Source organism: Podarcis bocagei (genome assembly GCF_964188305.1).
Source record: "Podarcis bocagei genome assembly, chromosome: 8".
Taxonomy (NCBI): domain Eukaryota; kingdom Metazoa; phylum Chordata; class Lepidosauria; order Squamata; family Lacertidae; genus Podarcis; species Podarcis bocagei.
The window spans coordinates 46,981,087-47,001,957 of NC_138133.1; the positions used below are offsets into that span (position 1 = coordinate 46,981,087).

The 20,871-nt window shown below is 43.1% G+C and overlaps 2 protein-coding genes across 6 annotated transcripts in view; one reads left to right on the forward strand and one right to left on the reverse strand.

Moving 5' to 3' along the window:
• Nucleotides 1–368: 368 nt before the first annotated feature.
• On the forward strand, nt 369–13,581 carry CABYR (calcium binding tyrosine phosphorylation regulated). 2 transcript variants are annotated; one of them, XM_081206821.1, is made up of 6 exons: nt 369–620; nt 1,842–2,024; nt 2,210–2,263; nt 4,720–5,025; nt 7,490–8,131; nt 13,476–13,581. In XM_081206821.1, the coding sequence occupies exons 2-5, from the start codon at nt 1,877–1,879 to the stop codon at nt 8,122–8,124; spliced, it is 1,143 nt and encodes a 380-aa protein (XP_081062947.1). In that variant the 5' UTR covers nt 369–620; nt 1,842–1,876; the 3' UTR covers nt 8,125–8,131; nt 13,476–13,581. The 2 variants fall into 2 exon arrangements, with proteins under 2 accessions (XP_081062947.1, XP_081062946.1); XM_081206820.1 differs by having other exon boundaries at nt 372–620; nt 4,720–5,955; nt 7,991–8,131.
• Nucleotides 13,582–14,448: 867 nt separating this feature from the next.
• Nucleotides 14,449–20,871, reverse strand: part of OSBPL1A (oxysterol binding protein like 1A) — a 69,110-nt gene continuing 62,687 nt past the window's right edge. For 3 of the 4 annotated variants that reach the window (XM_081206783.1, XM_081206785.1, XM_081206784.1), the window contains exons 28-29: nt 17,367–17,390; nt 14,449–15,646 (exon numbers count right to left, since the gene is read on the reverse strand). In XM_081206783.1, coding sequence (XP_081062909.1) covers nt 15,544–15,646; nt 17,367–17,390 — 127 coding nt within the window. In that variant the 3' untranslated portion in view covers nt 14,449–15,543. The remainder of the gene's footprint in view (nt 15,647–17,366; nt 17,391–20,871) is intronic. The other variant, XM_081206782.1, reaches the window with a different exon arrangement.

A 20,871-nucleotide genomic window follows, 5' to 3' on the forward strand; every position in this document is an offset into this window, starting at 1 on the left:
CTAGGCATTATTCCAAACCGTCTCTTATTGCCAATATAACTTGAATTCAAATGTGGGAAACTGCCTTTTGCCAGCACGGGGTCGGCCTCTTGTTGAACACCACAGGCTTAATAAGAGCTTCCCCCACTCGCTTCCCTCAGGTAAACGAGCGTAGCCAAGTCAGTTTCACCTGGGAATGCAAACAGTGAGGGACATATTAATTCTCTACACTAGATAACTCGTCACGTGTGAAGCTACTGGCGGGTTTTTTATTGTAATAGTGACACACATTTATGTAACGGCCGTGTCATAACTGCAGCTGGACCCCTGACGCCCTGACCCTCTTCGCGCCTGATTCAGTGAGACGCGCGCTCATCCCGAGTTGGCCGCGCTGAGGGGCTTCGCGCGTATATCTAGAGTAGGCCTGGCGAACGTCAGGGCCGGCCTCCCCGCCCTTTCCTTAGCGCTGGTCTAACTCGGCCTTTGTGACCTCACAAATGCGTGCGCTCTAGCCCCGCCCACCAGAAGCATCTCGATATAAAAGGTCCGCCGGTCTCCTTCGCCGCTCCAGAGGAGGCTCCGGCAAGGGGCGAGGCGGGAGCTTTGGCGCAGCCGAATAGCGAAGTATTTTTTAAAGAAAGGTCGGGCGGCTTTCGAGCCAGCGGCGGTTTGGCGAGCGAGGGAGCCACCTTGTGGCTGATGAGGAGAACGAGCGGGTTGGATGGGGAGCAAACAAGGAGCCGAGCGAGGGGCGGCTTCCTGCAAGCTGGGCGAGGGGCGTGCGGGGAAGGGCGTCGGAGTCCGGGCCCGAGGGCTCGGGAGCGGCGCCCTACTATGGCTGGATGGTTTATTTCAGTTGTAGTTATCCTCCCCTCGGGGAAGACTCCCAGCACATTCCTCTGCATCATAATTAAACGATTTGTGTCTTAAACACTAACAAAGTTATTATGGCATAAACTTCGTGGACCACTTTGTCCACTTCATCAGATGCATATTTGTCTGTGTGTGTATGTATGTCTGTGCAGACACACACACACACACACACACACACACACACTTAGGTTTGAGTAGAAATATAGCTGGAAATACAATACAGGTGTGATAGGGATGTACTTAACTGTTTTGTGAATGTGCATAATTAATACTTTCTGCATTTTATTTCCCTTGCTGACTGCACTTTTTACACCCCCACCCCCCAAAAAATTCCCATATGTATTCTGTAACTCAGTATAACACTCCATGCACCTGATAGAAGCTTATTCCATATTAAATTTGTTAATCTGTAAGGCATCATAAGAGTCTCTGGGCATTTTCCACCTGTTGCTATTTACAGGTGTGATTCAAGTGCATATCTGCAAATTCAGGTGGTGCTTTTTGTGATTCGGAGAGTGATGGGGAAATACCTTGGAAAGTGAGGTGTGTAACCCTTCGAACAAACGTGCAAACAAATCAATAGGAATGCTCAGTAAACTGGTTTGGAAGCAACTTCTGTTTTTGCTGCAGAAGCCTAACACCTCTTGAAATGCTATCTTGTATTGATTTTTGTTAGCTGCCTTGGGAGGGTTTACCCTAATAGGCAGAATATAAATGCACAAAATGACATCATTCTACAGCTACCCTTGGGGGTGCAAGTATTTAGCAGTGTGAACTGGGCAAAGAGGGAGGTATGGATTGCAGCCTAACATGGCTTCCCCTCCAAAAATTCCCATAAGAGGTCTACACATGCTAAACTTCCTCATTACTGTCCACTAGAGGCCCTGAAAAATCACTGTGAGTGATACCTTCCATGTGGGTTATGGGTAGAAAGTAGTGTAGATTGTAGAAAACACCAGTTTATTTCATCCAGTTTCCTTTCCTTACAGTTGTGAAATTGCAGTATTGTCTTCAAGTGGCAACAATGCATACCACAAAGCCCAGGATGGTGGTTCCTTATGGCCTCAAGACTCTACTTGAGGGAGTGAGCAGAGCAGTTCTGAAAGCCAGTCCCTCTAACATTACTGAATTTGCTGCTGTGTATTTCAGGGAACTGATACTTTTCCGAGAAGGTTTGCTTTTCTTCTTTTTTTAAGTTCAATACTAGTTTATAGAGCAATTCAGTGACATTTTGGACTAACAGTACTGCCACAATGGCTCCAATTTGTAAGTTGTCAGCAAACCACCCCCTTAAGCCTTTGTAAAATCTGATACCCTGAATTAAAATTAATTGGCTTTTCCCACCTTTTCTTTCCAGACCACCCTAATTTAGACATTAAAGACCTGGTGAGAGAGTTTCATATGACTAGAGGTAAGACATTAGCAGCAAAGCAATAGTTCTTGGGGCAAGAACTAGCACAGGCAGATGCATGCCCTACATTTAAAGCACAGCCAAGACACCGTTAAAGGACATGACTTCCCCCAAAGAATCCTGGGAGTGGTAGTTGGTTAAGGGTCCTGGGAATTGTAGGTTGGGGGGTCTACAGTTCCTGAAATTCTTTGGGAAAAGCAGTCTGCTTTAAGTGTGCATTGAATGCACTTTATAGTGTGGATCATTCCTGCCTTCCCTCCCTCTTTTTAAAAGAAATACAGTGCAGCCGCTGAGGGTGCGATTTGAAGTGGAAGCTTGGCATGGGGGAAAAGGGGCTCTCCTCCTCATCCCATTTTCCAACTGAAACTCACCCCATACAAGAAAATGCAGCATGGGAAGGGTGATTGTATATGTCCTTCCTGGTATTGGGGGGAAATCAGCAATCTTGTGTTTTTGCACATGTGTTTTAAATCATTAGGAATTGTATGTATGGATAAACTTTAGACAGTATGTAGAATATATTGACAGGCGCTATGCAAACTGTATTTCTTTCTAAATGATAGCCTGCAGTTTTTGTATTGGAATTATCATTTTGGGTTAAAAAGATTTGATATCTCTGTTTAAAGACTATTGAACCGTATCATTAGTAGCAGGAGTAACAGTTGTTCAATTGTAGAATTAGAAACCCCTTTTCTGCCACATCAGTCTTCCACGTATATCATAGCCTGAGTCCTGGAATCTCATGCCTTTTAAAATATGCTACACAGCAGAGCTGTTGCTATTGGGGGGGGGGGCTAGCCAGGTTTTTTGCCCCGGGTGAAGCCTTCAGAGGGGCACCACTGAGGCTTCCAGCCTCTCTGAGGGTACACAAATGCACATGGTGGGGTGTGCGTGTGCGCGCGCACGCCAAACTGAGTCTTAGACCTGGGTGAGATAAAGCCTCGTTTCGCCCCTGTAAACAGTATCACAGAACTACTGCAATGTGTTATTCTGTCTCCCTCAAAAAGGGATTATAACTGAGGCAGCTAAATTGGATTTGGAGAGATCCCGTTAAATGGCAATTTGAAGAGAGACTGTTTGAGTCAGCAGTCAGGGACGGTGGAACTTGTGGCCTTCCAGAGGTTGTTTTGATACAACCCCCACCAGCCTCAGACAGCATGGCCAACAGTCAAGGATGGTGGGAGTTCTAGCCCAGCAACATCGGAAGGCCCCACAGCTTCCTCATCCCTGGTAGAAAGTTGACTTGTATTTTTGTGGAAAATATGCAACAAATAAGTAGCTGCAGGTTGGGGAAGTTTATTCATGCAGTCACAAAATACCCTGTCCCCAAATATGTCCCTGATCTATGTTGTAAGGCAGAGGTGGCCGGAAGGTAGATCTCTAGAGTGATTCACAGCAGGTCCATGAGGATTCTCATGCCCAGTTGTTTAACAATAGCAACAACGAAAAGGTCTCCCCTGCTTTCTAAAATAGGCTACTGAGTGGATGCAAGAGGAAAACAAGGAGTGAATAGTGCACATGCAACTTGCCAAATGGACATGTGGCCACAGGGGGGCAGCCGCCTCATAGTGGCTATTTAGGGTTATTCGGCCTTGAGATCAGGTCAGGTCCATAAGGCCCATGACCACTATTTGGTAATAGTCCAGAAGCAGATGAATTGTTTGAAGTAGAAAGGATCCACATATGATTTGTAGGAACCTGGGGTTTATAGAAAGTGGTGCTCAGCAGACACCTTCCATAAAGAACACAGCTGCCTAATACTGAATCAGGCCAGTATCTACCTCAGTATTGTTGATACTTGACTAGTAGCAACTTCCCAGGGTTTTGAATAGAGGTCTTTCCCAGTCCTGCCTGGCAGCAGTGGGGAGCAAACAGCAGACCTTGTATATGTATTTGTTCATAAAAAAAAAACACTTGCATATGAAAATTAAATAAAAAATAGCAAAGTGGTTTGCAACAGTTACATCTGTACAATTGAAACCACATTAAAAATATAAAAACCACAGATCATGAGCTAACTATTACAGGAAGAAGTTTTAAAAAACACTTGCTCTGTCACTGAGCTGTAACCCCTCTCCAAAGGAAATAAGTGGCTTTATGGAAAGGGATTAATGTTGTCTAGGTCATTATGACATTTCCTGTTCAGCATTTAAAGTATAAAGCGAAAGTATTTTTAAAAGCCAGTCTTTGGGGAATTGCAGAAAACCGGCTCCTATTGTCCAGCCTTGAAATGACAAGTGGACACTATCTGACAGTTGAATGTATGGAACAACCTCAACGTTTCACAAGCTGTTAGCCATTCATTGAGTATCCCAGCAATTAATAAATAAGTGTTAAGCTTTTCAAACTAGACTTGGAAGTTGGTGGTTTTAGGCAACTGCAAGTTGGTGGCTTAGAGAGAGAGAAAGCAGTTTGAGAAGAAAGCTGTTTAACCTTGTTTCCTGTTCACCCTGCAGTGGAAGGATGGGCAGAAGGGACAGCAGGAGCGGCACAGGTGCCCCGCAAGAGGGCTGACGTGGGAGATGCATATAGGCCAGAGGTGGACACGACGGCTCCGATGAGTGACGAACCGAAACGGAAGGAGAAATCGACGGACACAGAAGAGGACCAGATAAGTGAAGAACCACGCCGTGAACAGTGCACCAAGACAACCCAGTACCCATCGACCGTGGACGAGTTTGTAGACAGGGCTGGGGACGAAAAGGGAGCTGGGCTCGCCTACGTCCCAGCCGATCCAGCCCAGCTGGCATCCCAGATGCTAGGTAAAGTTGAACCTGTTTCTTCTGAAGCTGAACTGAAGGATGTGGCGATCTCAGTGCAGACACTCCCTACCTCATCCCAAAGTATACAGAATCTTGCTGCTTCAGTCACAGAGGCCCCGCCACCCGCACCCGCACCGGAACCTGCCCCTGCCCCTGCCCCATCGGAAGTAGCGCCTGCCCCTGCAGAAGAGGAACCGCCTGCCCCCGCAGAACCAGAACCTGCCCCCGCGGAACCAGAACCTGCCCCCGCGGAACCAGAACCTGCCCCTGCGGAACCGGAACCTGCCCCCGCAGAACCAGAGCCTGCCCCCGAGGAAGCAGAGCCTGCTGCGCCTGCAGAAGCAGAAGCAGAGCCTGCTGCCCCTGCAGAAGCAGAAGCAGAACCTGCTGCCCCTGCAGAAGCAGAAGCAGAACCTGCTGCCCCTGCAGCTTCTGTGCACTCTCTCAGGGCTGGGTCCGCCACTCAAAGCCACACCTCTGCTCTTGGGGAGGTAGTTACCTCAGGCAGTCAGGCTGAGCAGCCACCTGCTGACGTAGCAGATCCAGATTCCTCAGACCCCTTGCTGGAAGAACAGCCGCCCCCGCCACCACCACCACCTCCTCCTCCTGATAAAGACCCATTGCAGGCTGAATCTTGTTCAAGTGAAATTGAGCTCACATCAGACATACAGCTCACCCCCATGTGTGATGATGATCCCAATGCTGGTGGAGAGCCCCAACCACCACCGTATGTAGAGCAGTTTCCGCAGCAGATAGTAATTCCTTTCGTAGACACTGTAGCATGTCTCTTTAATCCGCTGATGGCTTCACAGAATGCAGGTCAGTTTGCTAGTATTCTAGATCCATCTGCAGATGATGCAGAATGTGACCCTGACAGGATGGATACTGCAGAGGAACTGAGTTCAGCTGATCCAGGTTTTATTATGTCAGGTAAGAAAGTCAAGATATTTCTGAAAGCTGCCTATTCCATGTTGTAGTGCTATTATTGCTCCATAATCAACAGATGGCTCCATCTCCTCAAATGCACTTGTGCCCATAGCTCAGCTGAGACTGAGGTCACACCCATGCTGTACATTAAAAGCACATGGCTCCCCCGACAAAGCATACTGGGAACTGCAGTTTACCTCTCACAGAGCCCCCAGACCCTTAAACTACAATTCCCAGGACTTTGTCAGTGAAACCATGTGCTTTAAATGAATGGTGTGGTTGCGGCCCAAAGGCCTTGTGCTGGTACAGTGCCTTGGGGACTGGAGCTTTAATTATTTAAATGCAAGTATCTATGGCAGTGCAGTGTTGAGATAAGTGATTGGTCACTTTTGCGTTTAGGGAGTTACAGAGCCCACAGCACCAAACTGGAATGTGCATGTCTGGAATTTTTGCCTCTGTTTTTTTCCAGGTGCATGGTTGAATGTGAGTAGGCCCAAAAACGTACCTTGCGTGAGTGCCAGCTGCCCCATTTTTCTGCTCAAGTCTTGTATCATTTCCTGCAAGCAGACTGGGCCGGAGCAGGATGACATTCAGCGGGGAGTTAGGCCAATACCTTTTGGCCCTTCTTTAAACCATGATTAGCCCCTCTCACAATAGACTATGCATCTTGAATCAAAATTACACACATGCTCACAACGGTTAGCAGAAAGTGATGTGGGTGACTGTGGCTTCAGGTTGTGTTTTAAAAAAAACGAACTAGTATTCAGATGCTCAGCCATGGCACTGCTTAGGTTTTTGCATTTAAAAGAAATGGTGGTGGTTGCCTGGGCTGTCCCATTAGGCCTGGTCTTCTCCAGATTGTTGATAGAGAGGGGACTAATCGCTTCTTGCTGAGAACTGCAGATCTTGCTGCAGCTGGAGGATCGGCTTCCCATGGCGACACTGTTTCCTCTCGTTCTCTGCTCTCCCTCTGTGAGAAGTGTGTAGCCCACTCCTGTTCTCGAGCTGGAGAAGCTCTCCTAGCACCTTTCCCATGGCCTTAGTGTGCCCTGCGATGGCACACTATTCCCTAGAGTCACTTCCCATTAGAGAGGTGTAGGTAGGTAAGGTCTGGAAGCATCTTACAGAAGAGAGAATGCCGAAGAGGACAGGAGCTAGAGGAACACAAAGGGTTGGCATGGCTGGACAGGACTTGTGGTCGAGGAGACACTTTCAACCCATGATCTTTGGGTCACCCATACGAAAACAGTATCCTTACAACCAACAGAAGTACCTAATGACAAAAATTGCCCCCCAAAGTTGTGAATCTGATACTTTGGATTTATTTCGAAAATTATGAGAACCGGTTCTTCTGCTGTTCTCCATTTCAGCCATGCCAAGGTCCTCCCTTTTGCCTTCAGGGATTCTCTCCTCTCTGTAACATCCTTTCTTTGTGGCATAAAGTTGTGGGTAAGGCTATGCAATGTGACTGCAGTTCGTACATCCTACTAGATGGTCTTTCATGCCAGCAAATTTTCTTTAAATTTTTATTTTATAGCCATGGCAACAAGCGAACCAGGACAACCACCACCATATTCTAATGTGTGGACTCTCTATTGTCTAACTGATATGCATCAACAAGGTCGCAAGTCACCACCACCTCCACCACCCCTTCCACCTGTTGGAACTGGTGCTCCTGTTCCCCAGGCAACCCTATTCATATCTAGTGGTAAGGACCAGCCGCAGTATCTACAGCCACAGATGCTACAACAAGGCCAACCACCACAAGTGTCCTCTCCAACTTATGTGATGATGGAAGAAGGGAAGAAAGGAAATGCACCACCTTTCATTTTAGTGGGCTCTTCTGTTCAGAATAAACAGGACTGGAAACCCATACCTGGCCATGCTGTCCTTGCACAGCAGGATACTGGCGGGACTGTGAGGAGGTTCGCTACGATACCTGTACCAGTTGCCAGGGCAGCAGATCCGAAAATGGCCAATCCCAATTTTAACTCTGCACAGGATAGCGGCAGGCCTCCAACTCCAGTTTTTCTTTCAGTTGCCATACCACTGGAAGATGTGATGAATGGGAAGAAGGGCTCAGGAGCTGGGGATAAAGCACCCTTTGCAGGCAGCTATGGTATAGCAGGAGAGATCACATTTACTACTGCCTCTGTGCGCAGGACAGAATAGCAAAAGGGTAAGTAGATCAGTTCACTTTGTTTATTATTTTAATGGTTGGTTGGTTGATTGTAGAGATGTATTCTCTAGTGGGCTACATTTCTAATATGCTGCAGCCATTCTGGGATCAGAAAGTTTTCTTCCATGGTTGCAAACTGGGGGGGGGGGTGTCCCTAACCCCACATTTATTTTATGCATTTCCCTCTAGAGAAGAAGCTGTACCATTTTCATATTGGAAACGGTGAAAAATAAATAGTAGACAAGTAGTTTATTTTTTAAGGGTTGTGAGCTGCTGAAAATGGGACACTAAAATAATGTTGGAATTCTCTGCACACACCTCAGTTGGCAATGACCATAAGCTTTCAACTTGGAACTCAAATCCTACAGATTTCAATGGAATGTATTCCCACGTGATGGCTCTGATGCAAAAGTTTGTGCTTAGCTTCTGTTTTTTTTAATGAAAATTAAATTCTGTTCTGTTTGGCAGAAAAGTTAAAAGTTTGGAAATTGAATACCCTCCACCTTGCCCCGCAATTCATTGGTAGGACTTTTGTATTCAGGAGAGGACTTGATGCAGGTGTAAAGAAACCTTTGGCCCTCCAGATGTTGCTGAACTACAACTCCCACCAGCCTCAGCAAGCATGGCCAGGGACGATGGGACTTGTAGTGCATGGAGAGAGAGGCTTAGCGCGTAGAGAGGGTAATGGCACATGGAGCACTGTGTTGTGCACATCTGTTCCCTGTCCAGTTATGCACCTGGGACCCTGTTTCCAAGGACATAGTGCTCTGAGCTGTATGAGGGTGCTGATGCCATTCACATCTTAATTGGTTTGGTGAGTGTGTCCCTTTTTTAGAGATGCAGTGGCAAATCAAGTGTTGTTCATAGAACATTTAAAAAAATACTCAGCAAATGACTGAAGGGATGTTGTTGATTTCCTTTGGAATGTGCATTTGGCCAGTTTCTGAGAAACGGGTTTGAAGCTTGTGAGCCCCCTTGCTGAATCTGTTGTCATTTGTTTTCCTTTTCCTTCATGTGCATTGTCCGTTATTGGAGACTAAGTTTGGGTTAGAAATTTGATGAAGGTCCACAGAATACTTGCTGCAAGTTTTCTACATTGCAGAATTAATGAAGAGCTATCTTTAAAATAGAGGGTGGCATTCAACTAAGTTTTACTGAGAGCAGATCCTTTAAAATTAATAAACATCACTAAATTGGAGCCATTCATTTGAATAAGTCTGAGTAAAACTTAGTTGAACTCCACTCAGAGTTATTTTCCAGCTGCTATTGCATGTGAAAGATAAAAGTAGTTTTGTTCTGGTTGTTGTTGAACTTGAAAGTATGGAATAGGTTGCAGGTTTTCTAGAGATTTGCTGAGACATGCAGATCAGTTCCGTTCTTTTTTCAAGAATTCATGAAATGCTGTCTTTGTTACTTCTGAAAATCTTACCCGGTTTGCCTTTGCTTTGATGCTTTAGAACTGCTACTCTGTATTGGTGACAACCAACAGTGTCAGCCTGCTTGTGGAACAGACGTCCAGTTCTGACACAGGCCTTACCCATCCACTTCCACCCCTACTCCTCACATGACATTGGATATTGTCTAATGTATTGTTTAAAAGGACACATGTCATGGCGTTGAGGGCCAATTACTCAGTGTATCAGAGTGTATGAGAATAGCCAAACAGGGAGGGGGAGATATTAGACTTAAATTCGGGGATGATCTGGGGTTTGTCAAAGTGCTGGTGTTGTAAAATTGCAGTGATTATGAAACAGTAGATCAGTTCCTACAAACATCATGTAAATGGGTCAAATGCAACTTTGTTGGCAGCAGATGAGGCCAGCTTAAGCCACAAGGAGCTCAAGAGCTGCTGAGGGCTTGGTGGTGTCATTCTATCCTGGTGTGCCTCATAATGCAGATGCCTTGTTGTACTTAAAACAGTTCTGCAATAGTTACAGTTCTCATCTTCATGAACTGACCAAGTAGTTAAAGATAGCATAGCCTACAAAGGGTGGGTGGGTGTAATTCGGTCCTATCGAGAAATTAAACCATGAATAGATGTGACCCTCAAAGATGGGCATAAAGTAAACATACTTTTGGGAGTAGTTTCCAATAACATAGGTCACAAACACACTAGACATTTAAAGCACATGATCTGCCCCAAAGAATCTGGAGAACTGTAGACTTGCAATTCCAAACACCCTTAACAAACTACAGTTCCCAAGGTTCTCTTGGGGAAGCCATGTGGTTTAAATCTGCCTTTCATGTACTTTCCATATATAGCGTGGATGTGATGAGAGCTGACAGTTGCATCAGTACAAGGCAGAAAGCCATGTCAGAATTAAAAATATAGCAGGTAAAACATTTGTAAAAGAGTGCAGTGGTGGCAGCTTTCTGCTAAGGAGAATTTTACATTTGGAAGGGTGAGGGTAGACCACATGACTTGCAGGCAGAATGTCCACAGTTCATTCCCTGGCATCTCCAGCTTGGGTTGTCTAAGAAATCCTGGCAAGCTCCTGGCAGTGCAGACCAGGTTGGCAGGGGGCATGCGGAGAAGGTAGGTTGGGCTCTACTGGTAGATCTACAGTTGTTTGACAATGGGAACAACAAAATTCATCTCCCTGATGAAGTTAGGAAAAGCCATGGGGAGGAGGGGGACAGGGTCTCTAGGAGTGGATTTTTGTGTAGGACAGCAATTCCATGCCTGAGCTTCGAATTTCGTAATTCAATGCCTATTTTCTCATGTTATTCACATACAGATGTATGTCAGGTGCAGGCAGGGCTAAAAGCATGGTTCTGTTCTGCAACCATCACAATTATGTCCCACCTGTAAGTAACACGTAAACAGGGTTAAGGCATCTGTTAAAACACCATGTAGCTCTTACAGACTTGATGCATTCCCACCTTCGGTGTAGACAGTATCAGTTTAGCTGCACCAAAATTGTACATAAACATCTATTTCCTTTAATGTAGTAGTTGGAGGTGAAGGACAAATTTCAGGCTCATAGCCGGGCTAAAAGCTTGGATGGGGTGGGGGTGGACAACACAAAAGTAGATATTGGTACACATTAATGTTTTACTTGTATTAATTAAGGCTATATAAAGATGGTGATAATGATCATTACTTCTGTTTCTTGCACAAGCTCTGCAGTAATGATAGGCCAGCTTAGAGGGAAACTATTTCTGGGATTGCCAGAGCACAGCATCCTCCTTCCGCCTTTTCCTCTGTTCTCCACCTCTCTTTTTCATCCTTCCTTCCATCTCTCACCCCCCCCTTCCCCCAATTCTTTCCAACCACCATTCTTTCCCAATGTGTTCTCAGGTACTCCAACCAAAAAATTTACTCTCCCTTCCACCTTCCCAATAACTACGTGTAGTTACACGATTTTAAATTTCTCCCTCAAAGCGAGACCTGACTGTCTGATCATTGTAAGCAACTCTGGAAACTTTTTTAGGCTATAGAGATGCTAAAATGCATCATTTTCCTGTCAGTTGTATAGTATTACAGAATAAAAACCTTCATGCGTCAGAACAGTGGGATTTGTTAAGATTCTTGAAGCACTGGGTTGTATTCACAGTCTAAAAGCAAAAACTTGATTCAAGATAGATAGAAAAGAGCAATCTTTTCTTTAAAATGGGGTAGGGATCAGATTATATGAAAAGGCTTTTCATAGAAGAGCAGGCCCATTCCAAAGGCCCATCTAATCCCGCATCCCTGGATTCCCCCCAATGGAAACCAGGTTCAAAATGAAGCCCACAAGCAGAGTTTGAGGCTAATAATGCTTTTCTGTTAGTCTCCATCAGCCTATTCAGAGACAGACAACCTCTGAACCTGGAGAAAGAAAGATATCTCAATTGATAGCTGTATGGAACATCCAGTTAGAGGCAGGCTAGCCCTTGAGTAAGCTGGCATTGTGGAAGGGGTTTTTAGTTTCAAATCCTACACCTTCATTGCATGATGAGCTGCGTGAAGAAGTCATTTGTAAGAATCACAAAAACTTATAAATTATTTTGAAAAGCTATAACAAAGTGTGATTCTGTGTCTACCCAGAAGTAAGTCCTACTAAATCCAATGGGACTTACTCCCAGGTATGGCTGTAGCCTTAATTTCCTATTTGCTACGTATAGTTCAGAAGAGGTTAGGAAGACGCTCTGCCTTAGCTTTCTGTTCCCATTTGGGTGGTAGGACCATGACATCTGTGGAAATCAGTGCCCCTTCTGGTTGGCACTGGTTGCAATGTTTCAGCTGGAAACAGGGAGCACCAAACTACTGTAATTGTAATTCTTTCTCCTGGCACCCTTACAGTTGTGCACGATTGTACTTTAAAAAACAGAGTTAATAGAATCCCTGCTGTCTGTCATGGCAGATAGGTTTGTGAATCACTTGCACAAAGGAAATAATTCTGAAGTTGGGGAGACTAACATCAGCAAGGGCTTACTAAATCTCTGCCTCTCTCTAAGCAGCCCTTGCATGTCAACAAAAGCCTCCAGAATTTGCTCTTCTCTGCTCCCCCATAATCTCATTTTCATCCCACATGTATTTGCCATACTGGCTGTCTATAGGTCTATAGAGTCTGGTCCCCGAATACATCTCTCTCTATCTACTACCCTTGGAGTTAAAGATCTGTGGAGGAGGTCTTGCTTCTGATGACCCAAGACAGGGCATTCTCTGCTACTGTGCCCCATTTGTGGAACTTCTACTAGAAATAAGATAGTCCTCTGTTTTACCACTTTTTCATCACCCAGTGAATATGCTGTTTTGTTTCTGTAGTGGGGTAGAGCTGAGATCCATTATGTTTGTCATGACCGTGTTTGATTGTAGATTGCTGCCGAGATTGTTTTTTAATGCATATGTGACGAAAGCAAACATACAGCTGAGGGTGGGGGTGCTACAAGTTAGCCCACCCCCTTAAGAGGATCGGAAATGAGTTGCAGAGTCATGGTGCCCTCACTCTGCTCTTGCATGCTGCTGCTCTTTCAAGGTTCTTGGTCAGCACCAGTCGGTTTGCTGTGACACCTGAATCAGCAAAACATTGTTCGCACACGGCCTCAAAGCCGAAATTGGAAACCTACTTCAAACTGTAGTTTCCAATTTCTTGCCGCAAGGAAGGCCACAGAGCACATGCTTTGCTGGTTGTAGTTCGGGTGCTCAAACCACTGATTTCTCTAGTTAAAAGAACTTGGTTTATAGGGCTGGGAATAACGACCTCTGGCTGAGATTGTTTGAGAGTTGCTGTCAGGTTAGAATGCACTGAGTCCTTATACCTTTCTGCAAGAGAATGCGGTAGAGCATATGCGCCGATGTTTTGCTACTGCTATGTACAAAAAATGCTAAATTCACTGAGTTAAACTTTTTCCCTCCCAGATTGAGAAGAGGTGCTGTTCAACATTTCACCCCAGAATGGAAACCTGCATCTTTAATTAGAAATTGATTAACTAATACACGCAATAAAGCAATGCAAGCGCTCTTATCTAAAGACTGTTTTTTAAAAAGCATTGGTATTTAGTTATAAGACTAGTAATCAAGGAGTAGTGAACTAAAATCAGGACACTTTCCTCATTTTGACCTATGATCCATTTGAGAAATTTAAAATGGACTGCTAGGAAAGAAAGTCTAAATGAACGTTGCCCTTATTAAGAATGCTGTTTTGTCTCAGCCATTGGTTTTTCCATCCCAAGGTGGGAACTAGAAAGCCTCCACCCACAATTTTTGGGTGGTTGTAGTAGCAGGACATTAATTGTGGTCATTCTGGCAATTCCGAGGGCGAGAGAGAGAGAGAGGGGGGGGGCAGGCTAAGCTCTTATTTCAAGTTGGACTTTGGATATATAGAGAAGCGGCAGTACTCACTGCTTCTTTGTAGTTCTAAAGCCCATACTTAAGAAAGAGGCTAATTATTTCCCTCTCTCCAAGTTCCCTGGTATGGCAGAAGACTACGAAAATTTAGGGGCCCCATCTCTCCTGCCCAACACAAAGTGTCCTTTCCCACCTCAAAATTATACAATATGTGAAGCAAGCCTTTGCTGTATGCTAGACAACCTGGGGCAGTAAGACAGTTGTGGGTTACCATTGGCCCTCCAAATAGGCCCATTTGGACTAACATGCTCTCACCTCCCCCCCCCCCCCCGCAGTGTGGTGGGAAGATAAATAATAGGACTTCTATAAAATTGCTGAAATTAGGATAACTAATCTCATTCATTTTACTATCTTAACTATTCAACCACCAATATGCTTTAGGGTGAACTGATTCAATAAACATTTTGCAAAGCTTAAAAAATCCACCCTTTCCTGGTTTGATACCCCACCTCCCTGAATGCAATAAAGAAATTCTGGCCATGAGGCAGTTTAAAGTCTTTATTAATAGCAATTAAATTATTCAGTTAACACTATACTTCCAAACAGCAATTAAATTATACAGGAGCAGCAAGCCCTCGGGAATTTATGTACTCAGTTTTATACAAATATATAATCCCATAAAGTTTAATGTACCCCAAACAAAGGGGTAAATCTGCTGTGTACAGTAGTTTCAGAGCTGCCTTGCTGGCTTTGAAATGCGCACAACTTCCTTTGAGAGTTTGCTTTTGACAGCAAATACCCAGATACATTTGAAATATCCATGCTGTTGCTTAGGACCAGTTCCTCCCACCTATGATAGTGCTGAGCACATTTTAAGTGCATTGCAGATTAAAAAAAAAATACTTCATTTTAGTTAAACTCTTAAAGATTTAAATGGCTCTTAATTCCATAAAGATTTGAGCATGGTAATAAAAGTTGTAAGAGCAAATTCAAAACACTGCACTAAACATGGAATAGACATTTCTGAGTATTTTATACCAGTTAATCCTACTTAGTATCTTGAGATGAATGGGAAGGGCAGGCTGGTGCAGAGAGAGTAACATTTTGAGGCTAATAATCTATAATCCAGTATTTTATGAAGTAATGGAACGTCACTTTCAGAAAGTTGGGTAATTCTTCTCAAGAGTAGCATGCCCTTCTCTGCCTCCAAGCCATGGTAGTATTGCATTTCCCGAGTGTGCTTTTGATATTTGTTTCATAAGAGGCTTCAAATTTCCATTGTGTGAGCAGATTATCACTGACCAAAGAGAAAGACAGAAAACCCAAAGGGTTTCTATTTTCTATTTGACCTGGGTGGGACGGAACATGAGTTGCACTGTTTCTTCAGCAAATATAGGTAGTGCTCTTCCTCCCTGTAACGGATGTGGTGTATGCATATTATACATGGTTTAATATAGGGGAGTGGACAAAATCTCCTCCCAGTAATCTTGTGCTACCATAATTGCTGCAGAAGCTGCTGAATATAGTACATTCAATTAAAATTCAGAGCTGGGTTTTTTTCTAAGAGTACAGGAACAAAGGAAAACACTGAAAACTGATTAAGACTTGTTTGTGTTAGTCTCAGACTTCCCGATGCAGTTTAATAAATATCAGGCAAGCTGAAATAGTTTCTGTCCCAGTAGTTCCCAGAGTAAAGCCAGTCATGCCCACTGGTGTATGGATTCAGCCCTTGATGGAACCACCTGAAAAGGAGGGAGAAAGGTCACATGCTTTTGAACATAGTATCTATATTCCAGTCAATGTATGCTTGAGCTGCCATATATATTCTAGAAACAATGGAAGTGCAATACAATTATCTTCCTCGCTATCTACTTGAGCCACTGTTTCCCCTGCTTACGTTTTGATCCAACCAAGAGAATGGGGAAAGTAATTATATTTATCACTGAGTGAGAAACACAATTAGGAGGCAACTGTTCTGTGGCCTCATTTCAGGGATGGGTCCAAGTATTTTGTTTGTTCCTTTAGGGGAGAGAGCTCTCAGCCAGAAGACTATAGTGGGCTGGCCAGCTTTCCTTCCTTCCTCTCAGCCTTCCTTTCCACTCCCATGCACCTGCTCAGAGGGCGTGGAGACAAAAGGGTCATGTAAGGACACATGACAACGGATAATTATGTGATCCTGGAAGCTAGTCCTCCTTTTGCAGGTTAGTTACATGCCTATCAGTCCAGCTTTCAAAATTTAACAGCTAGCAAATTTAATTGAAGCAAGCACCCAAAACAGCCCTGGAAAGAGAGGCGAGCTTCAGTTTCTTATCTCGCTGTGAAAAGGGTAAAAAAACAAAAAAACCCAACAGACACTAGTTTTTTTTAACAAACCAAAAAACAGAGGTGTTCATTATGAAAAAGAGAAGGTGACAGGAGGTAGGTAGCACTGTCGCTGCAACACTCTAGCCATCTTGCAATGGTCCTTCAATCAATGGCTCAGTTTAGTGTAGAAAGACAATACATAAGCCCCAGTTTATGAAGCCAAGAACAAGTGCTGGGACCAAGTGCTCCTCCCACCTCCTTGTGTGCTAGCCCTGCCATTTATTCCTGGCTTGTACTAAGGCACAGTTCTGCAGCTGGGACACAAGGGAGACTGGCATAATACAAGCCAAGAATGAAGCAATGCACATCAGGGGAGTTGCATGGCAGGACACTTCTTACAAGCTAGAAAAGACTGTCCAAACTGGTCCAATAAGCACGAGGGTGCTAGGAATAGGCAGAAGTGAGTACATACATACATACATACATACATACATACATACTGCAAATAATCCAATATAAATTGTTGGGTACATTTACTATTCAACCGCACCTTGTGCAAACTGAGTTTATATGATCATTTTAACAGGGAAGAAAAGTCGACAGTGAGTTTTAACACTATTATCCCTCCTCTGGTGAAGAATTACTGTATATACAACCCCACATCCATGTTTTGAAGGTTAGGTTTTGATTGTACTTCACAAAATTTGACAAATTGGATGTATTAAAAAGAATTGACAGGTAAGGAGAGAATCATCATATGGAGATTAAAATTCTTTCCATGATGGTATAAACTCACCCTTAAACTACCAAACAATCTTAAAAATTATGATACTGGAAAAGAATATATGCCTCTGCCTTTCCTTCCCAGGTACATCTTAAGAAACCCTGGACATTAACATTCAAGGTCTATTTAAATATTAAGCATCAAGTTTACCAGAACTTCTAAGAATAACACTCCCCCTCCCCAATAAATAAAAACCCAAAATCAGAATAGTCAATTTGGGTAAGTTGGAAAGCCGACAGAATTCTAATAAGAGGACCAAATTCATATTTCGAGTATCACTAATTTATAGGAACTGGAAACAATTTCAAGCCTTAAAATGCAAAGCCAAACATGTTAGGAAAGCAAGCAAAAAAAAGTATCAGAAAAGATCAAACCTGGGTCCCTGGGCCACTGGCTGACTTTTAAAAAGAGACAAAACATAATGCAACTTACAGCAACAATAAGACATTTGAATGAGCAAACCATGAAGGAAAGTGTAGAGTCTAGTGCCTGTTGGCAGCTAGCTCATGCCCCCTACTTTGCATAAGTATTTTTATGAAGGCAACATTTGGAAGTTTGTGTAAAAGCTATTATGCACAGACTGCTCAGTAGCGTCTGACCGAAGAATACACAATGACACTCCCAAGTCTGGAGCCAGAGGAAACTTTAAGAAGCTTCTAAAGTTTTAATTCCTAACGTACAGCTTAGTTTGTTCTCAGTATAGAGGTACTTGATTTCTAAATAGAAACCATGTCTGGCAGCGACAGGACAAAAAGTATCTGAGAAAAGGTTCCTGATTATGAATATTCAAACTGGCAGCCGAACTTGGAGGAAAGTGTCACTTTCTCATTCTGTTTCCTTCAACTATGTTCCTGGGACTCAAAACCAGCATGAGGAAGTGTGCATGTTCCCCCTGAAAAGCTTGTACTGCAAGTACCTTGAAGGAGGGACCAAAGGCATCTGACTTTCTGTGGTTGCAGCAGAGCCTTTCCCAGTCTGCTGCCCTCCATAGATTGGGCTCCAACTCCAGTGTGGAGTCAGCCCCAACCAGGATGGGAATTTTCAAACCACAGCAAGACGCCTCCCAGAAGAATCTGCACTGCACATAACAGTTTTCACCAGAGTAGTAGGATACCCAGCATTATGGCAAGTTATCACGGGGTGCAATTTCTAGCAATTCTCTGCATAATGTTTGTAACATATGGTAGGCATTTAGGAGCACTGAGCAATTCCATGTAAAAATACAACTTCTGTAGAAATAAATGCATAATTCAAAGTAAAGCATAATACAGCATGTTATCCGTCTGTCTCTTTACAAGGAGTTCACTGTGTTAATAGTATAATATACAGGAGTCACGGTCCACCATTCACTCTGTTCACATTCTCTGTTCACAGTTAAAACATAGGACCGGAATTCTAAAATGGCATTTACTGTTTTTCTTTTTAAAAAACAATCTCACAATCTCCCTGCTAAAAATATAGAGTGGGGCAATGAAGAGGAATAATCCCAGCAACGGAGAAAAACACTTCCACTGGGAATCCATTCTGTCCCTGTTCACACCAACGCACTTGGCTCTTTACCAGGGATAATAAAAGTAGCCCAGAACACAGTCAAGCATTCATGTCCCATTAAAATCAACAATGTATCATTGTCCTAGCTACACACTGATTTTTAAAAAAAGACTTGCTTGTCCCAATTCTGATTTTTACTACGCACTGACCAATGCAGTAGAAAGTTTGCATTTCTGAAACAGATATGATTTGATGCACTGCCCTATTCAGAGGCTGGAAGACCCTGTTGTTGCCTTCTGTGAGAAAGGTAAGGTCTGGGAGGTAGTTTGCCTCATTTAGAAAATTAGTACTTTGCCATGTGGCAGGCCTCGTTTCCCACAATGACTACTGATGTGCCTTAAAGCAGCTCGTATTGCAAAACCTTGCCTTTATCTTGCATTAAACATGCAATTTCACAATTTATTTTTACAAGCCAGAAATCTTTGTCACTCGTAACTTCAGCTGTTTTATTTCAGAAGCAATTCATCCCATCACATTCTTTGCACAATAGTCCAGGGTTATTTGGGTTCATTGACCTGTTTGCAAAGCAACTGAAACATCCTGCTGAATTTAATTATACTGAAGAAACAGCAACAGTACCTAAAACAATTAAACGGATTTTAAATATGGACATGAATTTGAACCAAGAATTGAATGTTTTCATAATTTGGGCTATCGAGCCTCTTAGCCTGCCTGATATATACAGTACTTTCTTCTTTTAGGAAAACTTTTTTCATCCTGGAGTTTCCAATGCAACTAGATGAACTTGTATTGAAGTGTTTTGATGTGTTTTCATCCCTACTTAGCAGTATTTAAATCTCCCAATTATGAGATTTCTGGCTGAACTATTTTTTTTTTTAAATACAGCCACTGGAGCAACTGAATATTTAATACATGATTACTTTGGTGTTCTACCATTATAAAGCACAAAATTGTATCACTTTTTAATATTGACACTATCTGTCCTATCAGTATAACATCTGTGTAAAAGGACCAGAATGTGAGGTGTAAGTGGCAAAAATTTCAAATGAAACCTAATAAAAAGAACAACAGTTCAAAAAACATTTTAGAGTCATTTCTCCAGTTTTAGAAAGTGTTGCTTACTGGCAAATAATAATAAAAAAGGTATTTTAAAGTCCTATTTTGGGGGACTGAAATGGCTTCACAACCATTGTTATTTGTGAACATGCCCACAATAAAGGTATGTGAATTTCTACCATTATGAAAGAAACACGCATGGAATATTAAATGTGGCAAAGAAACAGTCTATTTGGCATATTGCTGCATTCTGTATTTAGCACCAAAATCACCTTGTATGGACTGTGTATACAAGAGAGTGAGCCTGCTTCCTTCAAGTTGGTATAATGTTGCATGTACTTCACAAGCACAATAATCAAGTTCAATATGTTTTTACAATCAGAAGTTGTGGTTTAAATGCCTTTTTAAGAATGGGAGTGTAGGCTGCATTTCACAAGGTAACTTTACAGCCCTATCATTCAACTTGCCCTGAGACACATTTCAAACCAACTTAAATTGCAAAGATTATAAAAAACCTTAACACTAGGCTGTCCATGTATGTATGTCCACACAGATGCATGTATGTTCACAGGCAATGCATGTCTTTTACAATGAGGGAATGCAGACCTCATGTTTTCATGGAATATGGGTGGAAGTATTACATGAGGTATGCATCTATTGGAGGCTCAAGTGGAAAAGCACACCGATGAGTGCCGAGACTTAAAAATTGCACAAAAACCACAAACCCACTCTGAGCTTGAAGCTACTTCACAAGTTCAAAATGCAGACTCGTTGCATTTATTGGATATGAATTCCAAATTTTAAACTTCAAGACAGAATTGTACCAAAATTCCATTTCATCAGACTTCTTCGCAATTGTAATCCCACTCCTGTCCCAGAACCATTTAACTTGCTTGGGATACAACAGAGTATTCAACGGGAGAGTTTCCAAGTCTGCCTACCTTTAATGTTTTCAATCAAACACTGCTGGAGAGACACAGGAGGTCAAAAGTACCCTTCTTTCTAAATTCCCCTGGGACCAGCTACAAATTACTTCTGAGTCCCCACTGCTGGCCTAAAAATGCTAGGGATTTTCACAGACTCCAGTGTGTGGCTGTACTGGAAATAATTTGTTTACCTCGTTCATAAGTCTAATTCCAAGGGGCTACTGCTAAACCTAAGCGCTTTTGAAAGCTTCAACACGGGCAAAAAATCTAGTGAGTAATGACTGAAAGGAACAGAAGTAAGTAGTTAAATCGCTGTTGTAAAATATAAGGCCTCTTTCGAAAATGATGGTGCAGTGAGTTTTCAGACTATGAGCAATTTGAAATG

What these genes read in the sequence shown, in the direction of transcription:
- CABYR (XM_081206820.1), top strand. Translation starts at nt 1,877, where the DNA reads ATGCATACCACAAAGCCCAGGATGGTGGTTCCTTATGGCCTCAAGACT. An exon ending in ACTGATACTTTTCCGAGAAG is followed by an intron (nt 2,025 to 2,209) that starts GTTTGCTTTTCT and finishes TTTTCTTTCCAG; the next exon opens with ACCACCCTAATTTAGACATT. An exon ending in TCCAGGTTTTATTATGTCAG is followed by an intron (nt 5,956 to 7,990) that starts GTAAGAAAGTCA and finishes TTTTTCTTTCAG; the next exon opens with TTGCCATACCACTGGAAGAT.